Genomic DNA, 23,192 nt, shown 5'->3' on the forward strand with positions numbered 1-23,192 from the left:
GCAGGTAAAATGTTTCCCTTGACTGGGGAGTCCAGACCCAGGGGGCACAATTTCAAAATAAGGAGGAAGCTACTTAGGAGCGAGATGAGAAGAATTTTTTTTTACTCAGAGGGCTGTGAATCTTTGGAATTCTCTACCCCAGAGGGCTGTGGAAGCTCAGTCATTGGCTATGTTTAAAGTAGAGATTGACAGATTTCTAAATACCAATACCGTAAAGGGACAGTGTGGGGGGAAAAAGGCATTGAAGTGGATGATCAGCTATGATCGCATTGAATGATGGCGCATGCTCGATGGGCTGAATGGCCTACTCCTGTTCCTATGTTCCCACTTATTTTTTGCCATGGAGTGTTGACGGGATCTCACATTGGGAACCACTACAGCACTGCTTTTGAAATTTAGAATTATTAAGTGTTTTTTGGTATGTCGGCCCTTCCATCCCAGGCCTATCTGATCAAAGTTAGGTGACAAGGTATTCCCTCTGCCCTTATATATCAGAGTTCGGAGGAGGTCATCTAATTCTGGCCTCTTGAGCATTCCCAGTTTTAATTGCTTCACTATTAATGGCCATGTCTTCAGCTGCCAAGGTCCTGAACTCTGGAATTACCTCCCTAAACCTGTCCACCTCTCTACCTCTCGTTCTTCCTTTAAGCCATTCTTTATAATCTATCTCTTTAACTAAGTTTTTGGCCATCTGCCCTAATATTTCCTTACGTAGCTCATTGTCAATTTTTGTTTAGTAGCACTCGTGTGAAACAGCTCAGGGCAATTAACGTCAAAGACGCAATATAAATACAAAGTGTCATTGTTTTATCTGAGGTTCTGTAATGTGCAGTTAGAATACTGAAACTTTTTCTGAAAATGGAGGCTGTTGTGTGAGCCTCAGTACCAATCACAACTTCAGGACATCCCAAAGCACTTTACAGTTAATGGAATATTTTTGAAGTGTAGTCACTGTTAGGAACATGGGAACAGGGGGAGACCATTTAGCCTCTCGAGCCCGTTCCGCCATTCAATGTCTGTGTCCTAGTGTTCAGAGACCATCCCAAGTCTGTCAGTGTATATTGGACACTTGAAAACTTCAGGAGACCATTACTGCTTCAATCTTCCCCAAGAGTATACGTGTAGAAATCAACACTCAATATTGTAAAGTATCAGCTGTGACACTCTCAGTCAGAAGGTTACGGATTTAAATCCCACTTCAGAGACTTGGGCAGGTAGGTAATCCAGACTGACAGTCCAGTGCAGTGCTGAGGGAGTGTGCTGCCTTCCAGGTGAGGCTTTAAACTGAGGTCCTATCTATTTTCTCAGGTGGAAGTAAAAGATATGGCATTATTTGAAGAGGAACAGGTGAATTATCCCCAGTGTCCTGGGCAATGTTTATTCCTCAAATGACAAAGCAGATTACCTGGTTATTATCACAAAGCTGTTTGTGGGATCTTGCTGTGTGCAGTTTGGCTGCTGTATTTCTCTACATCACAATAGAGGATAAGGGATATGAGTTGGGTCACAGATCAACCGTTACTGAACATTGAATGGCGGACCGGGCTCGAGAGGCTAAATGGTCTCCCCCTGTTCCCATATTCCCAAAGTGCTAGATCTGGCTACTTGTGCCCAAAGCAGATATGGCCTCACTTGTGGTTAGGTGTCAGGCAATCCCTGCTACCCGGAGTTGGAAAGCTGTGTGATCCATAGACACCTTTAAAGTGCTACTCGCTTACACATGGTGCTGTGAATAGTGTACGGCAGCAAACTCTGAACACACCTTGCACTTGGTCAAACTGTACAGCTGTCCCCTTGAGAAGGTGTTGTGGAGGGGGCAGGGGTTAGTGTTCAGCCCTGAACTGCATCACCGTTAACCCAGAACCATCAGTTCCTAATGCCTAAACCACTGTGCGAGCAGAGAGAGAGTTACTGCATCAAGGAACTGCCAATCCTTGCTTGCCAACTTTTTCACTCACCCGCTGTGTTGGGAGGAACTGTCAGTGATGTTATTTGAAACTGTCCATTGATTCGTGACGCTTTGATCGGTCTGGTAATGGATCTAGTCCCTGGAACCTTGGGTGATTTCCCCTTACACTCAGTATAACTGTATTAGACACATGCTACTGGCTGGTCAGCACTGTCCCTGGGATGAACACGCTATTATAGGAGAAGCAGTTGATATTTAAGTCAGGCGCTTGTTTACTGGAGTTTGTAACTGATACTAAATTGAATTTTGTGATTATTCAAGTGGGTGTGAGATGGTGTGGGGCAGCTCACTGTCTTCTTGGGCCTGTCTGTGAAACATTGCTTAGTACGGTGAAGGACTGACAGAAGACTGTCTGTTCTTATAACTCCAAAATAAAATCTCAGCATCAACAGATGAGTAATTTCATTTCAGCAGAGAGGGAGTTGGTCAGTCATGGTAACTGTGCAACAGAGGCCAGATCTCAGCAAGTCTGTGACACATACCGGGAGGCTGGGAGGAAATGATTTCAGCTCAGGCTGCGCCTTTTCTCTCTGCTGAATCGCACAGCTTCAAGAGTTTGGCAGAGGCCCAGAATGCAGACCAGCCCAAAATGTGGCACAGTCATAAAGCAGACAGGACTGGTACAGGGCTGTGTACCCCAGGGGGCGGGGGCTGGTACAGGGCTGTGTACCCCAGGGGGCGGGGGCTGGTACAGGGCTGTGTACCCCAGGGGGCGGGGGCTGGTACAGGACAGTGTTCACCAGGGGGTGGGGGCTGGTACAGGACAGTGTTCCCCAGGGGGTGGGCGCTGGTACAGGACAGTGCTCCCCAGGGGGTGGGCGCTGGTACAGGACAGTGTTCCCCAGGGGGCGGGGACTGGTACAGGGCAGTGTACCCCAGGGGGCAGGGACTGGTACAGGGCAGTGTACCCCAGGGGGCAGGGACTGGTACAGGGCAGTGTACCCCAGGGGGCGGGGACTGGTACAGGGCAGTGTACCCCAGGGGGCGGGGACTGGTACAGGGCAGTGTACCCCAGGGGGCGGGGACTGGTACAGGGCAGTGTACCCCAGGGGGCGGGGACTGGTACAGGGCAGTGTACCCCAGGGGGCGGGGACTGGTACAGGGCAGTGTACCCCAGGGGGCGGGGACTGGTACAGGACAGTGCTCCCCAGGGGGCGGGGGCTGGTACAGGGCAGTGCTCCCCAGGGGGCGGGGGCTGGTACAGGGCAGTGTACCCCAGGGGGTAGGGGCTGGTACAGGACAGTGTTCCCCAGGGAGTGGGGGCTGGTACGAGGTGTACCTAATGGGGTTGGATTTTGTATAAGGCAGTGTATTCCAGACTGGAGAAGTCCCAGGCTCTGGGATATGGAATTGAAAGTTCAGCTGATACAGCAATATCTTTCACAAGTCTTCATTGTTGGTGCCTCTCTGAGTGGGGTTAGCCTGTTTGTGTAATGAAATGTTCTGGTGACTATATAAAGGTTTTGTTTCATACTGAGATATGTACTTTGCACTGAGACAGTTTGATGCTGTGTTAAATGAACCCAGGTTTGGACTGACTCGAGAAAGTAAATGCACATGTGTTTAAAAACTCCCCACCTACAGACATGTGAACAATTAAAGACTAGAAAGTGAGGCAAGAGGTATTTGTACCAACCTGTTAGAAACAGACTGAGTTACTCTGTATCCAGGTGTCAGACAGACCCGTATGGCTAATTTGTTGGGATGTGGGAGGATTCACTGTTCGCAGGAAGGAGACTGTGTGTTTCTGGCCTTTCATCTCCAGCTGTGAGTGTGGCTTCCTAGGGGGATGTGAAACCGTGAAACTTCCACCTTGTTTATTATACAACAACAACCTGCATTCACATAGCACCTTTAACATAGAACATAGCAAATTGTCCCAAGGCACTTCACAGGAGTGTTATCAACTAAAATGAAACACTGAGTCACATAAGGAGATACTAAGACAGGTGACCAAAAGCTTGGTTTAATAGATAGGTTGTAACAAGCATCCTCAGGAGGGTGGAGAAGTGGAGAGGTTCAGGGAGGGAACTCCAGCTGAAGGCCTGGTCGCCCATGGTGGAAGGATGAAAGTCGAGGCTGTGGAAGAGACTAGAGTTGGAGGAGCAGAGATATCTCAGAGGGTCCCTAAGCTATTCAGACTGAAGGTCCTTGGTTCCTGTGCTTATTTAACTGATATCAGCCACAGGCCTGTGAACCTAGTGCTGCGCCTCTGAGACAGGGAGGGGGAATGATTCAGAGGCCCTTGTTCCTATTTGTTGCCCAGTGATTCCTGATGGAAAGTGAATGTCTTTAAGTGGGGGCCAGGTCAGGCTTGGCTGCAGTGGTTGAATAGTCTGTTGATCTTTCCAATGCTGACACATGAAAAGTTGGCATTCGGCCAAGGTACCAGTGCTTGGCTGCCTTCCTGCTTGTCCCTGATGCTTTACCCTAGAAATATTCCTGTCTCCAGGTAAGAGAGATTGAGGATAAAAGAGACAGGAACCACTCCAAAATAAATAACCTGGTGAGAACCTGATCCTGCCTCACATTCCGATAACACTAGGCCTGCCCAAAGGTCCAGGCTGATTACTTCCAGCAAATGAACTCTCATTTTTGTGTGGTCTTCAGTACCAGGCCGATGCCTTCATGCCACTCATCACATGAAACTATATCATCACAACATGTGTGTGTTAAGCCATTGTGAGGAAATCAACCCTCGATTCGTCCCACTTCACAGAATCACAGAGTTGTTACAGCACTGAAGAAGGCCATTCGGCCCATCATACCGGCACCGGCTCTCCAAATGAGCAACTCCCCCAGTGCTATTCCCCCGCCTTGTCCCCGTAACCCTGCACATTCTTCCTTTTCAGTCTAGCTCTCCCCTGAATGCCTCGATTGAACCTGCCTCCACCACACGCTCAGGTAGCACAATCCAGATCTTAACCACCTGTCATGAAAACAAACACAATGTTTTGCCAAATACTTTTCCATGAAGACACAAACTCCGAAACCCCAGGTTGGGTCTCTCTCGTTTATCTGTCAAAATGTGTAGCAGCTGCTATGACCCACTTTTCTCCGTGCCATTGGGGAGTGGAATGTATCGACCAATCGCAGAATCCATCACCTTATCGCGTAGAAATATTAGCATATAAACATTAGCACGTTTTGTAATTTTAGAAAAGTAATCCTGTCTCCAGAAATTACAACTGATTCACACACAATCCTCCCCACCCCCATCACACACAGATAGACACACACATGCATGCATTCTCTCAAAGTGGTAGACTTTGTACAGGTCATGAAGCCAGTTGCTTGCAGTCTTGGTACCAGGAGATCAGTTTGTAATGGTAGTGGCCCAAAAACAAACACCTTGCAATGTTACAGCCTCCGATTCTTAAGGGATAGATGTTATTGTCCTTTCTGCTCTGTCTCTCTTTCAGCAAACAGCAACCCTGATTTTTGTTTGTGGATTGGGTGCGCAGAGACGGGAGAATTCCCAGTTCTGTAAGCCTTACCTTTAAAGATGGCCGCCCGCAGGTTGGATTTTAATCCTGGGGAGGGGCGGGCTGGATTGGAAGTTGTTGCCCCCGGAACGAGTGCAGAGGCAGGCTGGGTGAAAGGCCTGCCACTGTGTTCAATTAAATTTAAAAAACAATAAAACAAAAAACAGCCCCCCTCACCCTCCCACACACTCCCCATGCCCCATCCATGCCAACCTATGCAACCTCATGCCCACCTACTCACCTCTCCCATGGCCCCTCATACCTCCTATGTTCCCCTACATCCCTATGGCCCTTTTGAGCTCCAATACCAACTTAGTGCCAACCCATGACCCCCTTCCACCACCCTTTGGCCTTACCTCCTCCATACAAACTCGCCCAGTATCCTTTGGCAGTTCCTTGACAGCTTTGACAGTTCCAATGAGTGTGCAAAAAGTGCATGTTTACTTTTAGCAAAGGGGGTCTTACCTCTCACAAAGGTGTCCCGGGACCATATTCAAAGGGGTACCCTACCTGTCCAAAGGGGTACACGCGCTATTCAAATGAATCCACCAAGTTCACACCAGCCCTTACCTGGTCTAATCTACACTCATTGGGTTTCACACTTCAGTGGAAGCAGCTGGTGATTTAAATGGCCAGCTGCCCCCATAACCTGCGCATGCATGAACCCCGGCCCAACTCAACCCCCACCCCCATGAAAGTGGAACATGCCATGATTTCTGGGATTTTTGCCATGATGGAGAGGCTCACCTGGACCAGCATTTAAAGATTACAAAGGGACAAACATTGCTGCCTTACCATGTGACTTCTCACAATTTTAGTTCCTTTTCCAAATATGGTGGTGGTCTGGGATTGTTTAGCCACATTCTGGTTTATGGTTTTAAGGCGTTCATCTTGAGGAGGGGTAAGCCAATCACCTTCTTTGTTTCAAAAAAAGATCCATTCAGCTGAGGAATATCTTTTGATGGTCTCAGCATGTGTGTAGCTAACACCTTTTCATCTGGAATGTAGCCTTTAGTCTCTTTTTGACAGTGAGTCAGTGTTTGAATACACAGGGCAGGTCAGCTGGTCTTCACCAGCCACCTTTACAGCAACAGGTTGTTCATTTTAGAAAGAAAAGGTTCATTTCAGAGTCCACATTGAATAAAGTTTGTATCTTAAAAATTAAGAATATGACATGCTGGGCAAGAGTCAAGGCTTGATCTTTTTTCTCTATTTTTCCACAGTCCAGACACAGAGCCAGTCTGCCATAGTTTAGGCTGACCTTGTTTTATTTCTTTAATTAAAGTGTGTTCAACAATTCTTTGTTGTTATATTAAATAGTTTAATTAGTTAAGCTATAAATTTAAAACAGTGTTTGTACTTTCCCGGTCCGAGTTTAAACTATTGACCTAGCTTAGAGAAGCAAAAACTTAAAATTCACCTAACACCCAGCAGATAAGTAGCAAGTAACATTTGTGCCAAAGGATTGTCAAACAATGACCATCTCCAACAAGAGAGAATCTAACCATCACCCCTTGACATTCAATGGCATTACCATCGCTGAATTCCCCACTATCAACATCCTGGGGGTTACCATTGACCAGAAACTGAACTGGACTGTGGCTACAAGAGCAGGTCAGAAGGTAGGAATCCTGTGGCAAGTAACTCACCTCGTGACTCCCCAAAGCCTGTCTGCCATCTACAAGGCACAAGTTAGGAATGTGATGGAATATTCTCCATTTGCCTGGATGAGTGCAGCTCCAACAACACTCGAGAAGCTTGACATCATCCAGGACAAAGCAGCCAGCTTGATTGGCACCCCATCCGTCATCTGCAACATTCACTCCCTCCACCACTGACGCACAGTAGCAGCAGTGTGTGTACCATCTACAAGATGCACTGCAGCAACTCACCAAGGCACCATTGTCAGCACCTTCCAAACCCACAGCCACTACCACCTAGAAGGACAAGGGAAGCAGACACATAGGAACACCACCACCTGGAAGTTCCCCTCCAAGTTACTCACCATCCTGACTTGGAAATATATCGCCGTTCCTTCCCTGTCACTGGATCAAAATCCTGGAACTCCTTCCCTTACAGCACTGTGGGTGTACCTACACCTCATGGACTGTAGTGGCTCATGAAGACAGCTCACCATCATTTTTGAAGGGATATTAAGGTTGGGTGATAAATCCTGGCCTAGCCACCAGCGCTCACATCCCATGAAAGAATTAAAAGAATGCAACCAATTATCCCCCTGCTTATCTAATTAGTGCCTCTGGAAATTAATCCTCAGATGTCACTGTCTCCCAATGCCTCTCTCGGACAGCTGCTTGGTCTCAAAAGGAACAGAATAGCACCTCTTCACTCACTGCACCAATTTCCCCTAGTTAATCAAGTACTCTGTCAAAGTGGTATTGCATCGAGCTAGACTTGGAGCTGCTCACTTTAGTGACACAGTCATGGAAACCTCTCATATTAAGTACATAGCTGGAGTCAGTTTCTTTCCAAGTTGACCAGTTCTTTGGTTTCTTGTCACCCTCTTACTATCCCCAAGCTCTGGGCCTAGCTTCCTATCCCGCTTATTCCCCAGATCCTACACCCATTCCCCACCTTGCTCTGGATCCTAGCTCCGCCAACCCCCCACCCCCGCACTATTCTCTGAGAACTAATTCCCTCCCCCCGACAATGTGCTCTGGGCCATAGCTGAGTTGTGAGTCTGGAAATGTAATATTAAAACTTTCCAAAGGCCAGAAGCATAGGTCAAGTGATGTTGCCCATTAATAAGTCAGTTGCAGGCTAACAAGCAGTTTCTATGTCTCTGGTCAAAACCCATTGCTCATCTTAGGAGATAAATGGTGCTTTTTAGTGCCTCTGCAGGTATAACGAGTTTCGATAGTTCTCCCTTTGTTATAGTCCAAGCTGGGGAGATGGATCGTCTGCTGGCTGCTGGTTTTGTGATTGTAATGTGTCCTCAGAATGAGAGGTTTGATTTAAACAATTTATGATCTTTTTTGTGTCTGAGGGAGATGACACAGGGATCTGTGTGGACCCCTCTGTCAATTGCAGTATAAGAGTTATTGGAACAATATAAATATTTGCAGATGATACCAAATTTGGAATAGGGAAATTGTGAAGAGGATTGTAAAATGACAACAGGATAGGCAAATGGATGACAGATGTAATTCAGTAGGTAAGAATAGAGAAAGGCAATGCACTTTGGATGGAATGGTGGAGGTAGACGGATCTTGTGTAGATACATGTGTCATTCAAGGTGGGCATAGAAAGAACCATGAAAAGGCAATCCTTGGTTTTACAGCTCGAAGATTAGAATAGAAAAGCAAAAAAGTAAAGTTGAACCCTATTTAAGATGTAGTTGGGGTATTGTGTGCAGTTTTGGACATTTCATTGTAGGGAGAAAACAATATCCATGGAAAAGGTGCAGCTTCGGTTGATCAGAGTGTTACTGGGGATATGGAATTATATTTCGGAAGAGAGCTCTGAAGATTTTGGAGTATTTTGAGAGTTGTAAAGGCAAAGATGGCCTGATAAAGGTGTTCAATGTTCTGCTGATAGCAATAAACTATTTCTATGGTGACAAGAAGGCACAACTTCATAATAATCATGAAAAGAATAAATTAGAAAGTTAGAAAATGTTTATTTGTATAGGAGATGGGGGAAAATGTGGAATGTTGTGCCACAATTCATTGTTGAATTCATAAATTCATTTAAAAAGGAATTAGATATAATAAATTATGGCATATAAGACAACTTCATTTATATAGCCCCAAATATCATATCCTATTTTTACATATACTCGATGTATAAGTACCCCACCCACCGCCACCCTTTTTAGCCACCACATGCTACACTTGGGTTAATGCCTCAATTTTTCACTACACAAATGGGTGATTACTTAGCAGTGCCGCTGGGTCCGAAGGATCAGGCCAGCAATACGGGTTGTGTTGCAAAGATGCACGAGGTGTAAGACATACCCACAAAGAGCAAACCCCATGTGGCCAAGGACAAAGGTGGCAACCACCCACACCCCTCCTGGTGGCTCGCTTTTATACCCCGTGTGTAAATTGGCTATCCTTTGTGAAGGGATTTTTTTGAGGCTGTAAAGGTTGACCTACACACTGACATATACGCTATTTTCTTGAAAATAAAGACAAATATTAAAGAGTTATGGGGAGTGAACTGGAGAATGGAATTAAACAGGTCCTTTGGGCCGAATGGCAGCTTTTGTCTGTAAAATGTAGTGATTCTAAGAGCAGGACTGGCAAACTGTAGAGAAAGAGTCAGCAATCTGCTCACATGACCACAACCTGGCCTGTGACAGGCAGCAAAACCTTAACCAAGGGGCGAAAACACTAAGCAACAATTTTTCTCCAACTTTTTCTTTTTGACATGCACATCCAATAGGAAAGTAGAATTGCAGTACTTGATAAAGCAAGATCCCTTCTGGAGGTTGTATTCATTGAGTTGCTGTCTTCTGACCTTTGCCCCCTGCCTCTCTCAGGACTGCGCGAAGATGAAGATGTAAAATTCATGATGACAGGCAGCAGCTTACAAAAAATAAAGTCGGGATTGTGGAAGAAGGATCGATGGATGAAACTACAGGAGGATGGGTTGTCTGTTTGGTGTGAGTCGAAATGCAGGAAAAAGCCATGTACCTGTGAGTACCTCCCTGAGGATGACATTACTTCAGGCATCACAGCTCCTGCCTTGAGCATTGGCTGTGAACTGCTTTGCGCAAATGTTATTTATGACATGTTCAGATGGAGCAAAAGGTGCTATATAAATGCAGGCTCTTTTTTCATTCTACTGACAATGCATTACTCCTTCAGCAATCCCGAACAGCTACCAGGAAACTGACACTAGACATCGCAATAGGAAGTGAGGCTATCAAATTGTTGGTCACTCTCTGTCTGAGAGGGGGTAATGAAGAGAAGGGCTTTGATTGGATAATTAAATAACATGCTATGTCACTGTGACAAAGGTAAACTTTCTCCCCTCGTCCATCTCCACCTGTCCGCAGCCTTTGCAGTTAACCGTATCATCCTGCTCTAGCGCCTCTCCTCCATCCTACAGCTGGGTGGAACTGCACTTGCCTTCCATTCTTATCAATCTAATTGTTCTCAGAGAATCACCTGCAATCCTTCTCTTCCTGCTCCCTGTAACCTCTGGTATCCCCCAGGATCTAATGGACCCCTCCTATATCTCATTGACATGCTGCCCCTCAGTGACATCATCCAAAAGTCCTGTGGGGTAGTTTTCACAAACGTGCTGACGACTCCTAATGCTACCTCCCCACCATCTCTCTCAACCTGCCCACTGTTGCTAAATTATCAGACTGTTTATCTGACACCCAGTACTGGGTCAGCAGAAATTTCCTCCAATTAAATATTGAGAAGACGAAAGCTTCAATGCTTCTCTACCTTTCAACATCCTCCCTAGCTACCCACTCCATTCCTCTCTCTGGTGACAGTCTGTGACTAAACCAGACAGTTCACAACATTGGTGTCATATTTGACCCGAGATGTGTTTTGAACCATATTTACTCCCCATCGCTGAGACTGCCTATTGCCACTTCCATAATCTTGCCAGACTCTGCCCCCGCCTCAGCTCATCTGTTACTGAAACCCTCATTTGTGCCTTTGTTACCTCCAGAATTGACTATTCCAACACGCTCCTGGCTGGCCTCCCACATTCCAATCTGAGGTCATCCAAAACTTTGTTCCCCATATCCTTACTCGCATCAAGTTCCATTCATCCTTCACCCTTATACTGGCTCCCAGTACAGTAATGCCTTGATTTTAAAATCCTCATTCTTGTTTACAAGGCTGTCCACAGCCTCATCCCTCCCCATCTCTGTAATCTCCTCCAGCCCCGCAGCCCTCTGAGACATCTGCCCTCATCTAAATCTGGCCACTTGAGCAACCTCAGTTTAATTGTTCCACCATTGCTGGCCATACCTTCAGCAGCCTGGCCCTAAACTCTTGAATTCCCTCCCTTCACCACTCTGGCTCTCTGCTGCTCTTTCTTCCTTTAAACACTCCTTAAAACCTACCTCTTTGACCAAGTTTTGATGAGCCTTGGTGTCAAGTCTTGTTTAATAATGCTTCTGTGAAGCACCTTGGGATGTTTGGTTATGTTAAAGGCACTATCTAAATACAGGTTGTTGTTGTTGATAATTGGGGTAAAGAAGAGAAAGGCTTTGATTGGAGAGTTGGGTACTAGAAGCTTCAATGGATCATACGTCTTTTCCTCCTATTGGACTCTTGATTCCATTGTGTTTGCTGTTGTGAACTATGCTTTGGCATGTGAGCTGGAGGTGTGACATTAGGGCTGTGAGCCACTCCTCTAGGCCCGGAGACTGAAGGTGCATTCCTTTTAGGAATGAAGTTAGGAAACATTTCTATTGCACAAAGGGTGGTAGAAGTTTGGAACTCTCTTCCACAAACAGCAATTGATGTGAGATCAATCATTAATTTTAAACCTGACATTGATAGGTTTTTGTTAATCAAAAGAATTAAGGATATGAGGCAAAGGCAGCATTATGCAGCTAGGTCACAGATGAGTCATAATCTATTTGAAGATAAGAACAGACTTAAGGGCGACAATGGCCATTTCCTTTACTCCTAGAGGAGTAGTGATGACACACAGTTAATGCTGTCTAGTTTACATGCTCATTGCGTAACTGCCTCTCCTCACTCTTACCGGTCTTACTAATCAGATGACAACAAGGCTGCTTATGCAGCAAACTGAAGCAATGATTTTCACCTCCAAATCAAAGTCAGCTCCAATTTAACTTTCCTACTTTAACATAAGCCTGAACTAATAGTTAATGACATTCTGTCCTCTGATCCAAGTTTAGTTGCATAATTACTCACAACTCCAGGTGCAAATTCAGACAGTTCTTGGAAAATTGGGAAGGTAGAGAGATTGCATGTAAGTGAAATTTAAAGAGGTAGAGACATTAAAGGGAAGTTTCAAAATGAGAGTGTTTCTGATGAGAGTTCATCCTGAAGGGACATGGGATTAAGAATGACCAACATGCGGGGATCATGGTGAGTGATATAGAGACTTTGGAAATGGTTCAGTGGAGAAACACAAGAATAATTCCCAAATGAAAGCATCTGAATCTCTAGCTAGACAGTGTCTCTCCCTGGTGGTGAAAATGGCGGAAAATCCTAAACTTCAGCTGCTCCACCCTCGGCAAACAGCATTTCCTATTTTGGCAGAGCAGGAATTGGGCTGGGCTAGGGTTCCACGCGTGTGTGATTCACGGAGGCAGCTGGTCAGTAAAATCATCGGCCACCTCCACACAATTGTGATCTTCTCATCCCAAAGTGGGAAACCTGGAGCGTGCACATCGGACCAGGGAAGTGTGGGTCTGAGCTTTGTGGATTTGTTTCGATAGGCAGGTTACCTGTTTGGAGAGCTAAAGTACGCTTTTAGATGTGGTCCTGGGACATCGTTGGTATAGGTCAGGTGCCCTTTGGAAATGTTAGAAGTGGGCATAAATGTGCGTTTACACATTAACTCACTAACGTCAAGCTCATTGGAACTGCCAACAATCCTGTCAAAATCAACTGTCAAAACGGTCAGAAGCAACTTTCAAAGGGACCTGCCAAAACTATCAACGCATTTATCAGTCCTGCCCTTCAAACCTGTGAAAGAAATATCTGGGATGTGAAAAAAAACATTGTTTGTTATGGGTAAAGGTGCTTAGGTTGGTATGGAGGGTTTGGGGGGCTTAGGGGGGTTGGATGCAGGGATGTAGGTTGGTATGGAGGGTATGGGGGTGCTTAGGGGGTGGGTACAGGGGCACAGATTGGCATGGTCAGCTTGGATAGGGCATGGGGAGTGTGTGGGGGTATGAGGGAGGTGAATGGTAAGGATGGAGGGATGTTTTTTGTTTTATTGCATTTTTTTCAAACTTTGACAAAACATCAGAGTACAGAGGCAGGCCTCCCACACCGCAGCTCCCACACCCGGTAGCTCTGCACTCTTCCTGGGGGTGGCGATCCTGACTCCCATTTCACCCTGCTCCCCAGGCTGAAAATTCCAGCTTCTCGGCCACTTTTGCCCAGGTTGGGTTTGTGGAGCCAGGAAATGTCCTGGCTTCGCAGGAGTGAAAACCCAGGCCTCAGTCACTGTTGCCGGGTACCTAGAGATTCCCTGTAGCTGGTGTCAGAATGAAATTAATGCCAGAAAAGGGGAAATCCATGTCACAGAGATCGCTAGATCACAGAGATCGCTAGATCACAGAGATCGCTAGAGCTTTGTGGACAGTTTTCTTTAAGGTCAGTGGTGAGGACTATCCCTTCACCACTGACAGCAAAATCCAGGCCAATTACTCAGGGTGTCTCTCTGCTTTCGGCTTGTTGTCCATTCCTGTTTTGAATATTTTGTCAAAAAGTGAAAAATATCAACTGCATCCAAAGTCAAACCCCAGTTTAAAACCCAACTGGATCGAGTGGGTCAGGTGCAGTTACAGTGATCAGCGGTCAGTAACTGTGCAGTGACTGATGTCTTAAAATCTGGAAGAAGAAGATTAAATGCCAAATCTAGACTGGTCGTACGACTGAAGATGTGCGTCGGGACCCCGTGGAAGTCCTAACGAGCAGACCCCCGTGGGAATTGCCTGGGAAGTTTCAACTTCCGATGGGCAATTCTGCTCACCAGGATGCTCTGTGAATGTCCCTGATACTGAGCTAGGGTCAGGGACTTTGCATAACCTTCAGTATTTACCTGGTAGTTACCCAGGAAATAATGGATTAAAACTGAGTCTAACTCCTGGGTAACTCTAGAACTGACCCTCTAATCTCTCACACTGACCACCCCCCCGGCTACTCCCATTCCATCTGACTACCCCCCCAAACCTGACCCAACTAGCCCCCTTACCTAACTACCCCCAATCTGACCACCCCAACCACCTGACAATCCTCCAGATCCAACACAACTACTCCCTCAACTCGACCCGATCCGACTATCCATCCTACCCACTTACCCACCTCACTCACTCACCCATTCACCCACTGACCCATTCACTAAGATTCAAACTGGACCTTTAAACTTAGCATTCGGCAGCTAATGCTGTAAAAAGGGGGTGTGTCTTCTGTACTGGTCCTCTTCACAGCTCAGTGACTTGAGTATTGCTGAGAAAAGACATTTTGTCAAAGCTTTTCATCTTACACTCATCAGGACAATCACAAGAATACCAATGTCACCTAATGAGACAAAACTTGAGTTCTGTGCTACCAAACGACTAGCTGAGTGATAAATCCCCGGAGCCTGATAATCTACATCCCAGAGTACTTAAGGAAGTGGCCCTAGAAATAGTGGATGCATTGGTGGTCATCCGAGATTCTATAGACTGTGGAACAGTTCCTACAGATTGGAGGGGAGCTAATGTAACCCCACTATTTAAAAATGGAGATAGAGAGAAACAGGGAATTATAGACCAGTCAGCCTGACGTCGGTAATGGGGAAAATTCTAGAGTTTATTATAAAAGATTTAATAGCTGAGCACTTGGAAAACAGAGGCAGAATCGGACAGAGTCAGCATGGATTTACGAAAGGGAAATCATGCTTGACAAATCTACTGGAATTTTTCGAGGATGTAACTAGTAGAGTTAATGAGGGGGAGCCAGTGGATGTGGTTTATTTGGACTTTCAGAAGGCTTTCGACAAAGTCCCACATAAGAGATTGGCGTGTAAAATTAAAGTGCATGGGATTGGGGGCAGTGTATTGAGATGGATAGAAAACTGGTTGGCAGACAGGAAACAAAAAGTAGGAATAAACTGGTCTTTTTCCGAATGGCAGGCAGTGACTAGTTGGGTGCCGCAGGGATTGGTGCTGGGACCCCAGCTATTCACAATATATATTAATGATTTAGATGAGGGAATTAAATGTAATATCTCCAAATTTGCAGATGAGACAAAGCTGGGTGGGAGGGTGAGCTGTGAGGAGGATGCAGAGATGCTTCAGTGTGATTTGGACAAGCTGAGTGAGTGGGCAAATGCATGGCAGATGCAGTATAATGTGGATAAATGTGAGGTTATCCACTTTGATAGCAAAAACAGGAAGGCAGGTTATTATCTGAATGCCTATAAATTGAGAGAGGGGAATGTGCAACGAGACCTGGGTGTCCTTGTACACCAGTCGCTGAAGGTAAGCATGCAGGTGCAGCAGGCGGTAAAGAAGGCAAATGGTATGTTGGCTTTCATAGCCACAGGATTCGAGTACAGGAGCAGGGATGTCTTGCTGCAATTATACAGGGCCTTGGTGAGACCACACCTGGAATACTGTGTACAGTTTTGGTCTCCTTATCTGGGGAAGGATGTTCTTGCTATAGAGGGAGTGCAGTGAAAGTTTACCCGACTGATTCCTGGGATGGCGGGACTGACATATGAGGAGAGATTGAGTCGGTTAGGATTATATACACTGGAGTTCAGAAGAATGAGGGGGAATCGCATGGAAACCTATAAAATTCTAACAGGACTAGACAGGGTAGATGCAGGAAGGATGTTCCCGATGGTGGGGGAGTCCAGAACCAGGGGTCACAGTCTGAGGATATGGGGTAGACCATTTAGGACTGAGATGAGGAGAAATTTCTTCACCCAGAGAGTGGTGAGCCTGTGGAATTCGTTACCACAGAAATTAACTGAGACTAAAACGTTGCGTGTTTTCAAGAAGGAGTTAGATATAGCCTTTGGGGCAAAAGGGATCGAAGGATATGGGGAGAAAGCGGGAGCAGGCTATTGAGTTGGACGATCAGCCATGACCATGATGAATGGCAGAGCAGGCTCGAAGGGCCGAATGGCCTACTCCTGCTCCTAGTTTCTGTTTCTTCAGGATACTGCGTTGGAGGTCCGACCCTTTTACATGTAACCAGGCAAGTGAGCGGTTTCCTGACTGACCCGGGCTAGGCACTGTGGTTCCGACACTGATGGGAAGATTTGAACCTATCTGTCTGCCACATGTTGTTGGAACATGAATCATTAGCCCTAAGGTTTTTGGTTTCTCTTGGATTTGTAGAGGGTAACGCTGAACCTCTCAGATGGATCAGGCCAGTTAGAAAAACCTGGCAGCAGCTTGAGCCAAGGGAATGGCAACAGTTTCTCAGGATTTAATTAGAGACTAACTCATATAAATGAGCTAATTGTGAATGGGACCAACAATTTCACAGCAGTTGTCATCTTTAACTCCACATTCAATAGGATCACTGAGGAGCTGCTTGTCTAACCTGCCTGACTGTCCGGTGCTACAGTTTTGAGACAGGCTATACTACCAGGCCAGCTCATGTGCCAGACAATGATTTATATCCCCTTGAATGTGGGAAACTTACCCCCAAGAATGTAGAGCAGACTCTTACAATACCAGACTGAAACCTCCCTTGTTTTGCTTTTAAACAGCAGGCTCCTTCCCTCCCCATGTGCTCTGGAAGTAATATCCTGTGCAGTCTGCATCAATAGTCAGTTCTGAAGGGTGGAATTTTCCATTTGTGAGATAAAGTGTGGGGTCCAGCCCGCTGCTCAGAATAGCAGGAGCTCCTGTGGATTCTGCCTTTGGGAGCTCATTAATTATACACAGGCGAGTATCAGACCCAATCACCCGCTGGGTCGGGAGCAGCTTTATCCGCCCACCATCAGCTGACGAGGTCGAAGGTCAGGGGCGGACTCGTTCCAGATTTGTACAAAGTACAGGCAGGAATAAACTCTTTATACCCGCTGGTCGCAATGGCGGCTTTTCGTGGCATATCGTCCCATTCTCACCTCATTAGTTATTCAGCCAAAGGAAGCAGGCCGTCTGGCCTGGGAGGCTGTCGTACAGGAGGTCAGTGTGGCTGGTAACTGCCCAAAATGCCATCCAATGCTCCGCCAGGGTAAGTTATCCTTCGAGACTCTCCAATATCAAACTGTCATCTTCGGATCATGCACTCAAACAGCTGCTCTCTGCAGGGATCTCACGCAACCATTAGCGGGGGACACATGTCAACACTCACTCTCTCACAGAAACTTTCACATCACCACCATCCCACCTATCCTGCTGCTCATCCTCTGGCTCTTCTGGGGAGGGCTCACCACACACACGGGACTCAACCTCTGCTCCATCCCTTCTCATCACCTGCCTTACTTTCTTCTTCAAACAGACCAAGATGGCGCACAACAGGCGCGAGAGAGCGCAGACCGGGGGAGGGGCAGCTGATACCGTCACCCTCAGTGAGTTTGAGGAGACCGCAGCTGAGCTGGCTGGGGGAGGACAGGGATCACCCCTGCGGCACTAACCGAGTACAAATCACAGCTCTGACACTTCATCACACTCTGACAATCACAGTGAGTCACGTGCAGTCTTATATTGCTCATGTTCATCGACTGAAATTCTATTTTCTATTATCAGAGGCATCAGTAGATCGAGGCCCGCAAGGTGGTCGAGGACCAGTCTGAGCCTCCAAACCACATCTGAAGAGGAAGCTCTGAAAGAACTATCAGTGCGCTCACCTGCAACCTCCACCAGCTCAGAGACACACACATGTCGATGGGGCACAGCTGTAGAATAGGCTTGGGCTCACTCTCTGGGGAACACCTCACTGACACGTCCCCACAGCACTCAGAGACAGGATTAGCCCAGGTCTCCGGCACTCGGAGGGCTGCTGGAGACTAGCTACTCGCTCAGTCCGAGTCAGATGATGAGTCTCTGGAAGCAGCCACCAGCTCAATGCTGGAGATACAATGACAGGCAGCGGAACATCAGGCAGAGATTCGACAGTCACTCAGAGACTAGAGTGAACGATGGAGGAGTCTGTCCGTGTTCTGTCTGATGTTGTAGCTCCGACATGCGAGCACCTTGAGATCACTATGAGAAAGCTGGCGATCACCATGGAGACCTTGGTCCAGCAGGTCTTGCCGGATTTGCGCTGGGCCCTGCACTCAATGGCCACACACCCTGGTGGGCACCATCAGGATGTAAGTGACATGGGGATGAGGCACCTTGACCCCCCTCCAGGTGCACCATCTCCTGCAGGAGTCAGGGTGGGGCCCTCGGGCACCCACAGGGAGGATGAGTGTCAGCCAGACACCCTGGGGGCCTCCTCTCAGGACACTCCAAGGCTGTGCAGCCGCTCACAGCCCCCTCTGCCTCTGACCCCACCCACTCCAGCTTCTCAGGCTGCCAAGGGCCCTTCTGCTCCTGAGCAGGTGACCCTTATCAGGCCGGGGCCCTCCAGACCAGGGGCCACCAGAGGACGTCTGCCAAGGTCATCATAGGCATCAGGATGTAGCAGTCAGCAGCTGCCTCCACCTCTGCTGCAGATGTCGGGACTGCACCCAGGCCTAGTGGTGGGTTAGGAAAGTGAAGAAAAATTGGGTCACAGGTATCAGTGTAAAGAAATTGCACTTTTGTTAATACATTTGATGGTTATGTGAATATTCCTGTCATCTGAAGGTGTTATGATTTTGTAATTTGGAATTTTCGAGGTTTAGCCTTCCTCTCACTCAGTGATAGTGTCCCACTGAGAGATTCACTTTCCTGTGATGTCAACCTCAGTTGAACTAGTCTCCGCACCCCTTGTGTGATGTAAGGGAGATGTGTTTAAATCTTTATTTGAAGTGTGTGATGTAAGCGTTTCTAACCCATCTTCCTCGGGAAACACCACTGAGTGAGGGCAGCTAATCAGCATCGATAATCTAGCAGCATTTGTGTCTCCTCAGTGATAGCGGCAGAAGAAAAGAGATGCCCGGGAGGAGGAGATCCCTCGGCATGTCCACATCTCAGTCACAGCCGTGTTTGTGTCATTAGTTGGCAGCAAAGGTTTCAAGTCTCCACTCACATCGCTCTTGTTCCTCAGGGGACTCTCAGTTCCCAGAGTGATCTCACTCACAGGGCCCCACAAACCAAAGCAAAGATCATGGCCTGGAGATTCACGAGGCCAGAATGTGTGAATGTGGGACTCGTTCTCACTGCAAGTGGGTGGACATCCCCTGAGATGAAAGAAAATGACATTGAGGATTGGGAGAGATGTGGCCATATTCCCTCATTTAACTTTACTCTTCCTGGAACCTGTTAGCGATTAACGTATCACGGGCACGTCTCCCACGTCTTCCTTCTTCCGTGGCATGATCGCGCTCAACTGACCTTCAACAGCTTCCTGAGGTTCCTGGGCCTCTGGATCTTCATCCTCTGATGAGCCCTCATCCTCCCCCAGCTCATCCTCTGGTGGGGGGTGATCACCTCTTTGCATAGCCAGATTGTGAAGGGTGTAACACACTGGATGATGCGGGAAACCCTGTCGGGAGTGTATTGGAGTGAACCACCTGAGCGGTCCAAGCATCTGAAGCGCATCTTCAGAAGCCCTGTGGTCTGCTCTATAAGGGAGTGTGTGGAGCTGTGAGCAGCGTTGTACCTCTCCTCAGAACGACTCTGACGGCGATGCACCAGTGTCATCAGCCAGTGTTTCAGTGGGTACCCCTTATCCCTGAGGAGTCATCCCCACAGACGTAATGGCCCCTCAAAAATCTCAGGCACCTGGGAGTGACTCAGGATGTAAGAGTCATGGCAACTCCCAGGTTATTGTGCACAAATATGCAGTATGTGTTTCTGGTGATCACACACCAGTTGTACGTTGATGGAATGATAGCCCTTGCGGTTTATAAACATTAGGGGCTGTTGCCATGGAGCCCGTATAGCCACATGGGTGCAGTCTATTGCACCCTGCACTCTTGGCAAGCCTGAGATGGCAGTGAATCCGGTGAATCTTGCAGCCTGGCTATCTTCATCCAGAGCAAACCTGACATAATGATGGGCCTTCCTGTAAAGGGCATCTGTGACCTCCTTTATGCATCAATATGTTGCGGACTGAGAGATGCTGCACAGGTCGCCTGCTGATCCTTGGAAAGAACCAGAGGCCAAGAAATTGAGTGCAGCGGTCACCTTCAAAGCCACAGGCAGGGGATACCCACCAACTCCATGTGCAGTTAGGTCTTCACAAAGAATGTGGCATATGTGACGTACCAGATCTCGGGACAAGTGCAGACATGCACGGCATTGCCTCTCACTCATTTGTAAATAGGAGACTCTTCTCTGATAAACCCTAGGTCTGGCGAGTTGCCCCTGTTGTTGGGTCTCTCCTCCTGACCCTCCTGTTCGTGCTGTGGCTCCCTTGACCATGTCTCTCCTGCTGGAGCTGTGCACGGAGTCACCTCTCCCTCCTTTGCCTCCTCCATTACATTAGGAGCCTGACAAAGGCAGCATTGAGCCCTGGATCCATTTGTGCTTTCACCTTCTCTCTGAAAGGAAACATTGAAGACATTAATGATTCAAGGAGCAAGAAAGTGAAGCTCAGAATATGAAACGTATGGAAACTGTTAGGGTCTAGAGTACTTCCTGCCCTACTTGTATGGTGGCTGATGCCGCCTTGTCCCTGAGACACTGGCGCACACATCGAGGTGACCAAGATGGCATCGCAGATATGTAACATCCTGAGCCCTGCGTGGGATGAAAAGGTGTAAATGAGATGATTGACCCAACCTAGCTCTGTGCTCCAATCTCTGATGTGGCATTTTAATGACCAATCAGTTGCTCATGGTCAATGAGTGGATGCCCTTTGGTCCATTAGGAGTTTCAATTCTGGTGAACACGTGACAGGCCTTCATTGATGAAATGTCATATATGATACAGCTGTGCCTCCCTCACTATTTCCTGCATTCCCAAATTCTACATACCTGTGTGTTACACTTGAGATGCAGCGACTGTGATGTGAAGCCACTGAGTTCTGAGTAGCCCTTTAACAGCACTAATGAAACCATTGGCTTTCAGTGACTTTCTTCCCAGGAGGTCTTCCTCCTTTCTCACTAAGCAGACTCCTGCTCACTCTTGCAGCTCCAGCATGTTAGAGGCTGCCCTCAGAATGGGTCCCACAGCCCAGTACTGAGCTCCTCCCACGCTGCCTCAGACCCCTCCCAATCAGATTCACCACTACTTTCAATTTGAGACAGCGCTATCACTGTGGTGCAGCAAGATGGTGGTTTCTTCATTATTACTTCCCTCTTTCACTGTCCGCGTTCCTGATACATACCTGGAATCTCACAATGTATGGTAGAGCTCCCTCCTGTTATCCTCCAGCCTCTGCCAGTAATACTGGATCCCATTATTGTGTGGTCGACATTCCTACCCTCCCCCCCAAGCCCATCACTGTAGATGTGCCCCTGCCCCATTTGGACCTCTGCTCACCCATCTAGAGGTTGTGTGTACGGCCATCCCCAGGAAAGCTTCACATACCGTGTCCACCCTGCCCTTCATTATGTGTTTCCACCATTCCATCGACAGCCCAGTACAGAGACAGCCAAGTCCCAGGACAGTGACTGTGAGAGAGCCCCACACACCAAGCTGTGCTTTTTCCCTCTGGAGCACACAGCCCTTGCCCCTCCTGGCAGCTGTGCTACACCGTGCTCCCAATGATTCCTCCTGCTGCATTCCCACTGCCCCCCTGGGCTGCCTCCTATCTCTGACTCCTGATCATGAGGCCCACATAGCCCCTGGACTGCCTGTATACTGTGACTCCTTTCCACATAGCCCCTGGACTGCCTGTATACTGTGACTCCTTTCCACATAGCCCCTGGACTGCCTGTATACTGTGACTCCTTTCCACATAGCCCCTGGACTGCCTGTATACTGTGACTCCTTTCCACATAGCCCCTGGACTGCCTGTATACTGTGACTCCTTTCCACATAGCCCCTGGACTGCCTGTATACTGTGACTCCTTTCCACATAGCCCCTGGACTGCCTGTATACTGTGACTCCTTTCCACATAGCCCCTGGACTGCCTGTATACTGTGACTCCTTTCCACATAGCCCCTGGACTGCCTGTATACTGTGACTCCTTTCCACATAGCCCCTGGACTGCCTGTATACTGTGACTCCTTTCCACATAGCCCCTGGACTGCCTGTATACTGTGACTCCTTTCCACATAGCCCCTGGACTGCCTGTACTCTGTGACTACTTTCCACATAGCCCCTGGACTGCCTGTACTCTGTGACTCCTTTCCACATAGCCCCTGGACTGCCTGTACTCTGTGACTACTTTCCACATAGCCCCTGGACTGCCTGTACTCTGTGACTCCTTTCCACATAGCCCCTGGACTGCCTGTACTCTGTGACTCCTTTCCACATAGCCCCTGGACTGCCTGTATACTGTGACTCCTTTCCACATAGCCCCTGGACTGCCTGTATACTGTGACTCCTTTCCACATAGCCCCTGGACTGCCTGTACTCTGTGACTACTTTCCACATAGCCCCTGGACTGCCTGTACTCTGTGACTCCTTTCCACATAGCCCCTGGACTGCCTGTACTCTGTGACTCCTTTCCACATAGCCCCTGGACTGCCTGTACTCTGTGACTCCTTTCCACATAGCCCCTGGACTGCCTGTACTCTGTGACTCCTTTCCACATAGCCCCTGGACTGCCTGTACTCTGTGACTCCTTTCCACATAGCCCCTGGACTGCCTGTACTCTGTGACTCCTTTCCACACTGCCACAGGAGGGTCTGTACACTGTGACTCCGGACTGCAAACTCCAGACCAAGGACTTGGACGTTCGCAGAGCTCCCCGTTGTCCTGAGGACTACAGCGTCTCGTGCCAAACCACCCCCTCACCTTCTGAGTCTCTGTGTGACCCATCTGTCTTGTGCCACACTAACAAACCCACACAAACCACCCCTATACCAGAGCCTGTGTGAATCCCATTCCAGT

General features: G+C 47.8%; 1 protein-coding gene across 1 annotated transcript in view; it reads left to right on the plus strand.

The window, feature by feature from the left end:
* Positions 1-23,192, plus strand: part of LOC144668091 (1-phosphatidylinositol 4,5-bisphosphate phosphodiesterase delta-3-like) — a 200,989-nt gene that overhangs the window by 12,710 nt on the left and 165,087 nt on the right. Inside the window, exon 2 of the mRNA XM_078529869.1 lies at positions 9,956-10,111. Within this exon, the coding sequence (XP_078385995.1) occupies positions 9,956-10,111 (156 nt within the window). The remainder of the gene's footprint in view (positions 1-9,955; positions 10,112-23,192) is intronic.

Source organism: Cetorhinus maximus, chromosome 25, assembly GCF_964194155.1.
Source record: "Cetorhinus maximus chromosome 25, sCetMax3.hap1.1, whole genome shotgun sequence".
Taxonomy (NCBI): domain Eukaryota; kingdom Metazoa; phylum Chordata; class Chondrichthyes; order Lamniformes; family Cetorhinidae; genus Cetorhinus; species Cetorhinus maximus.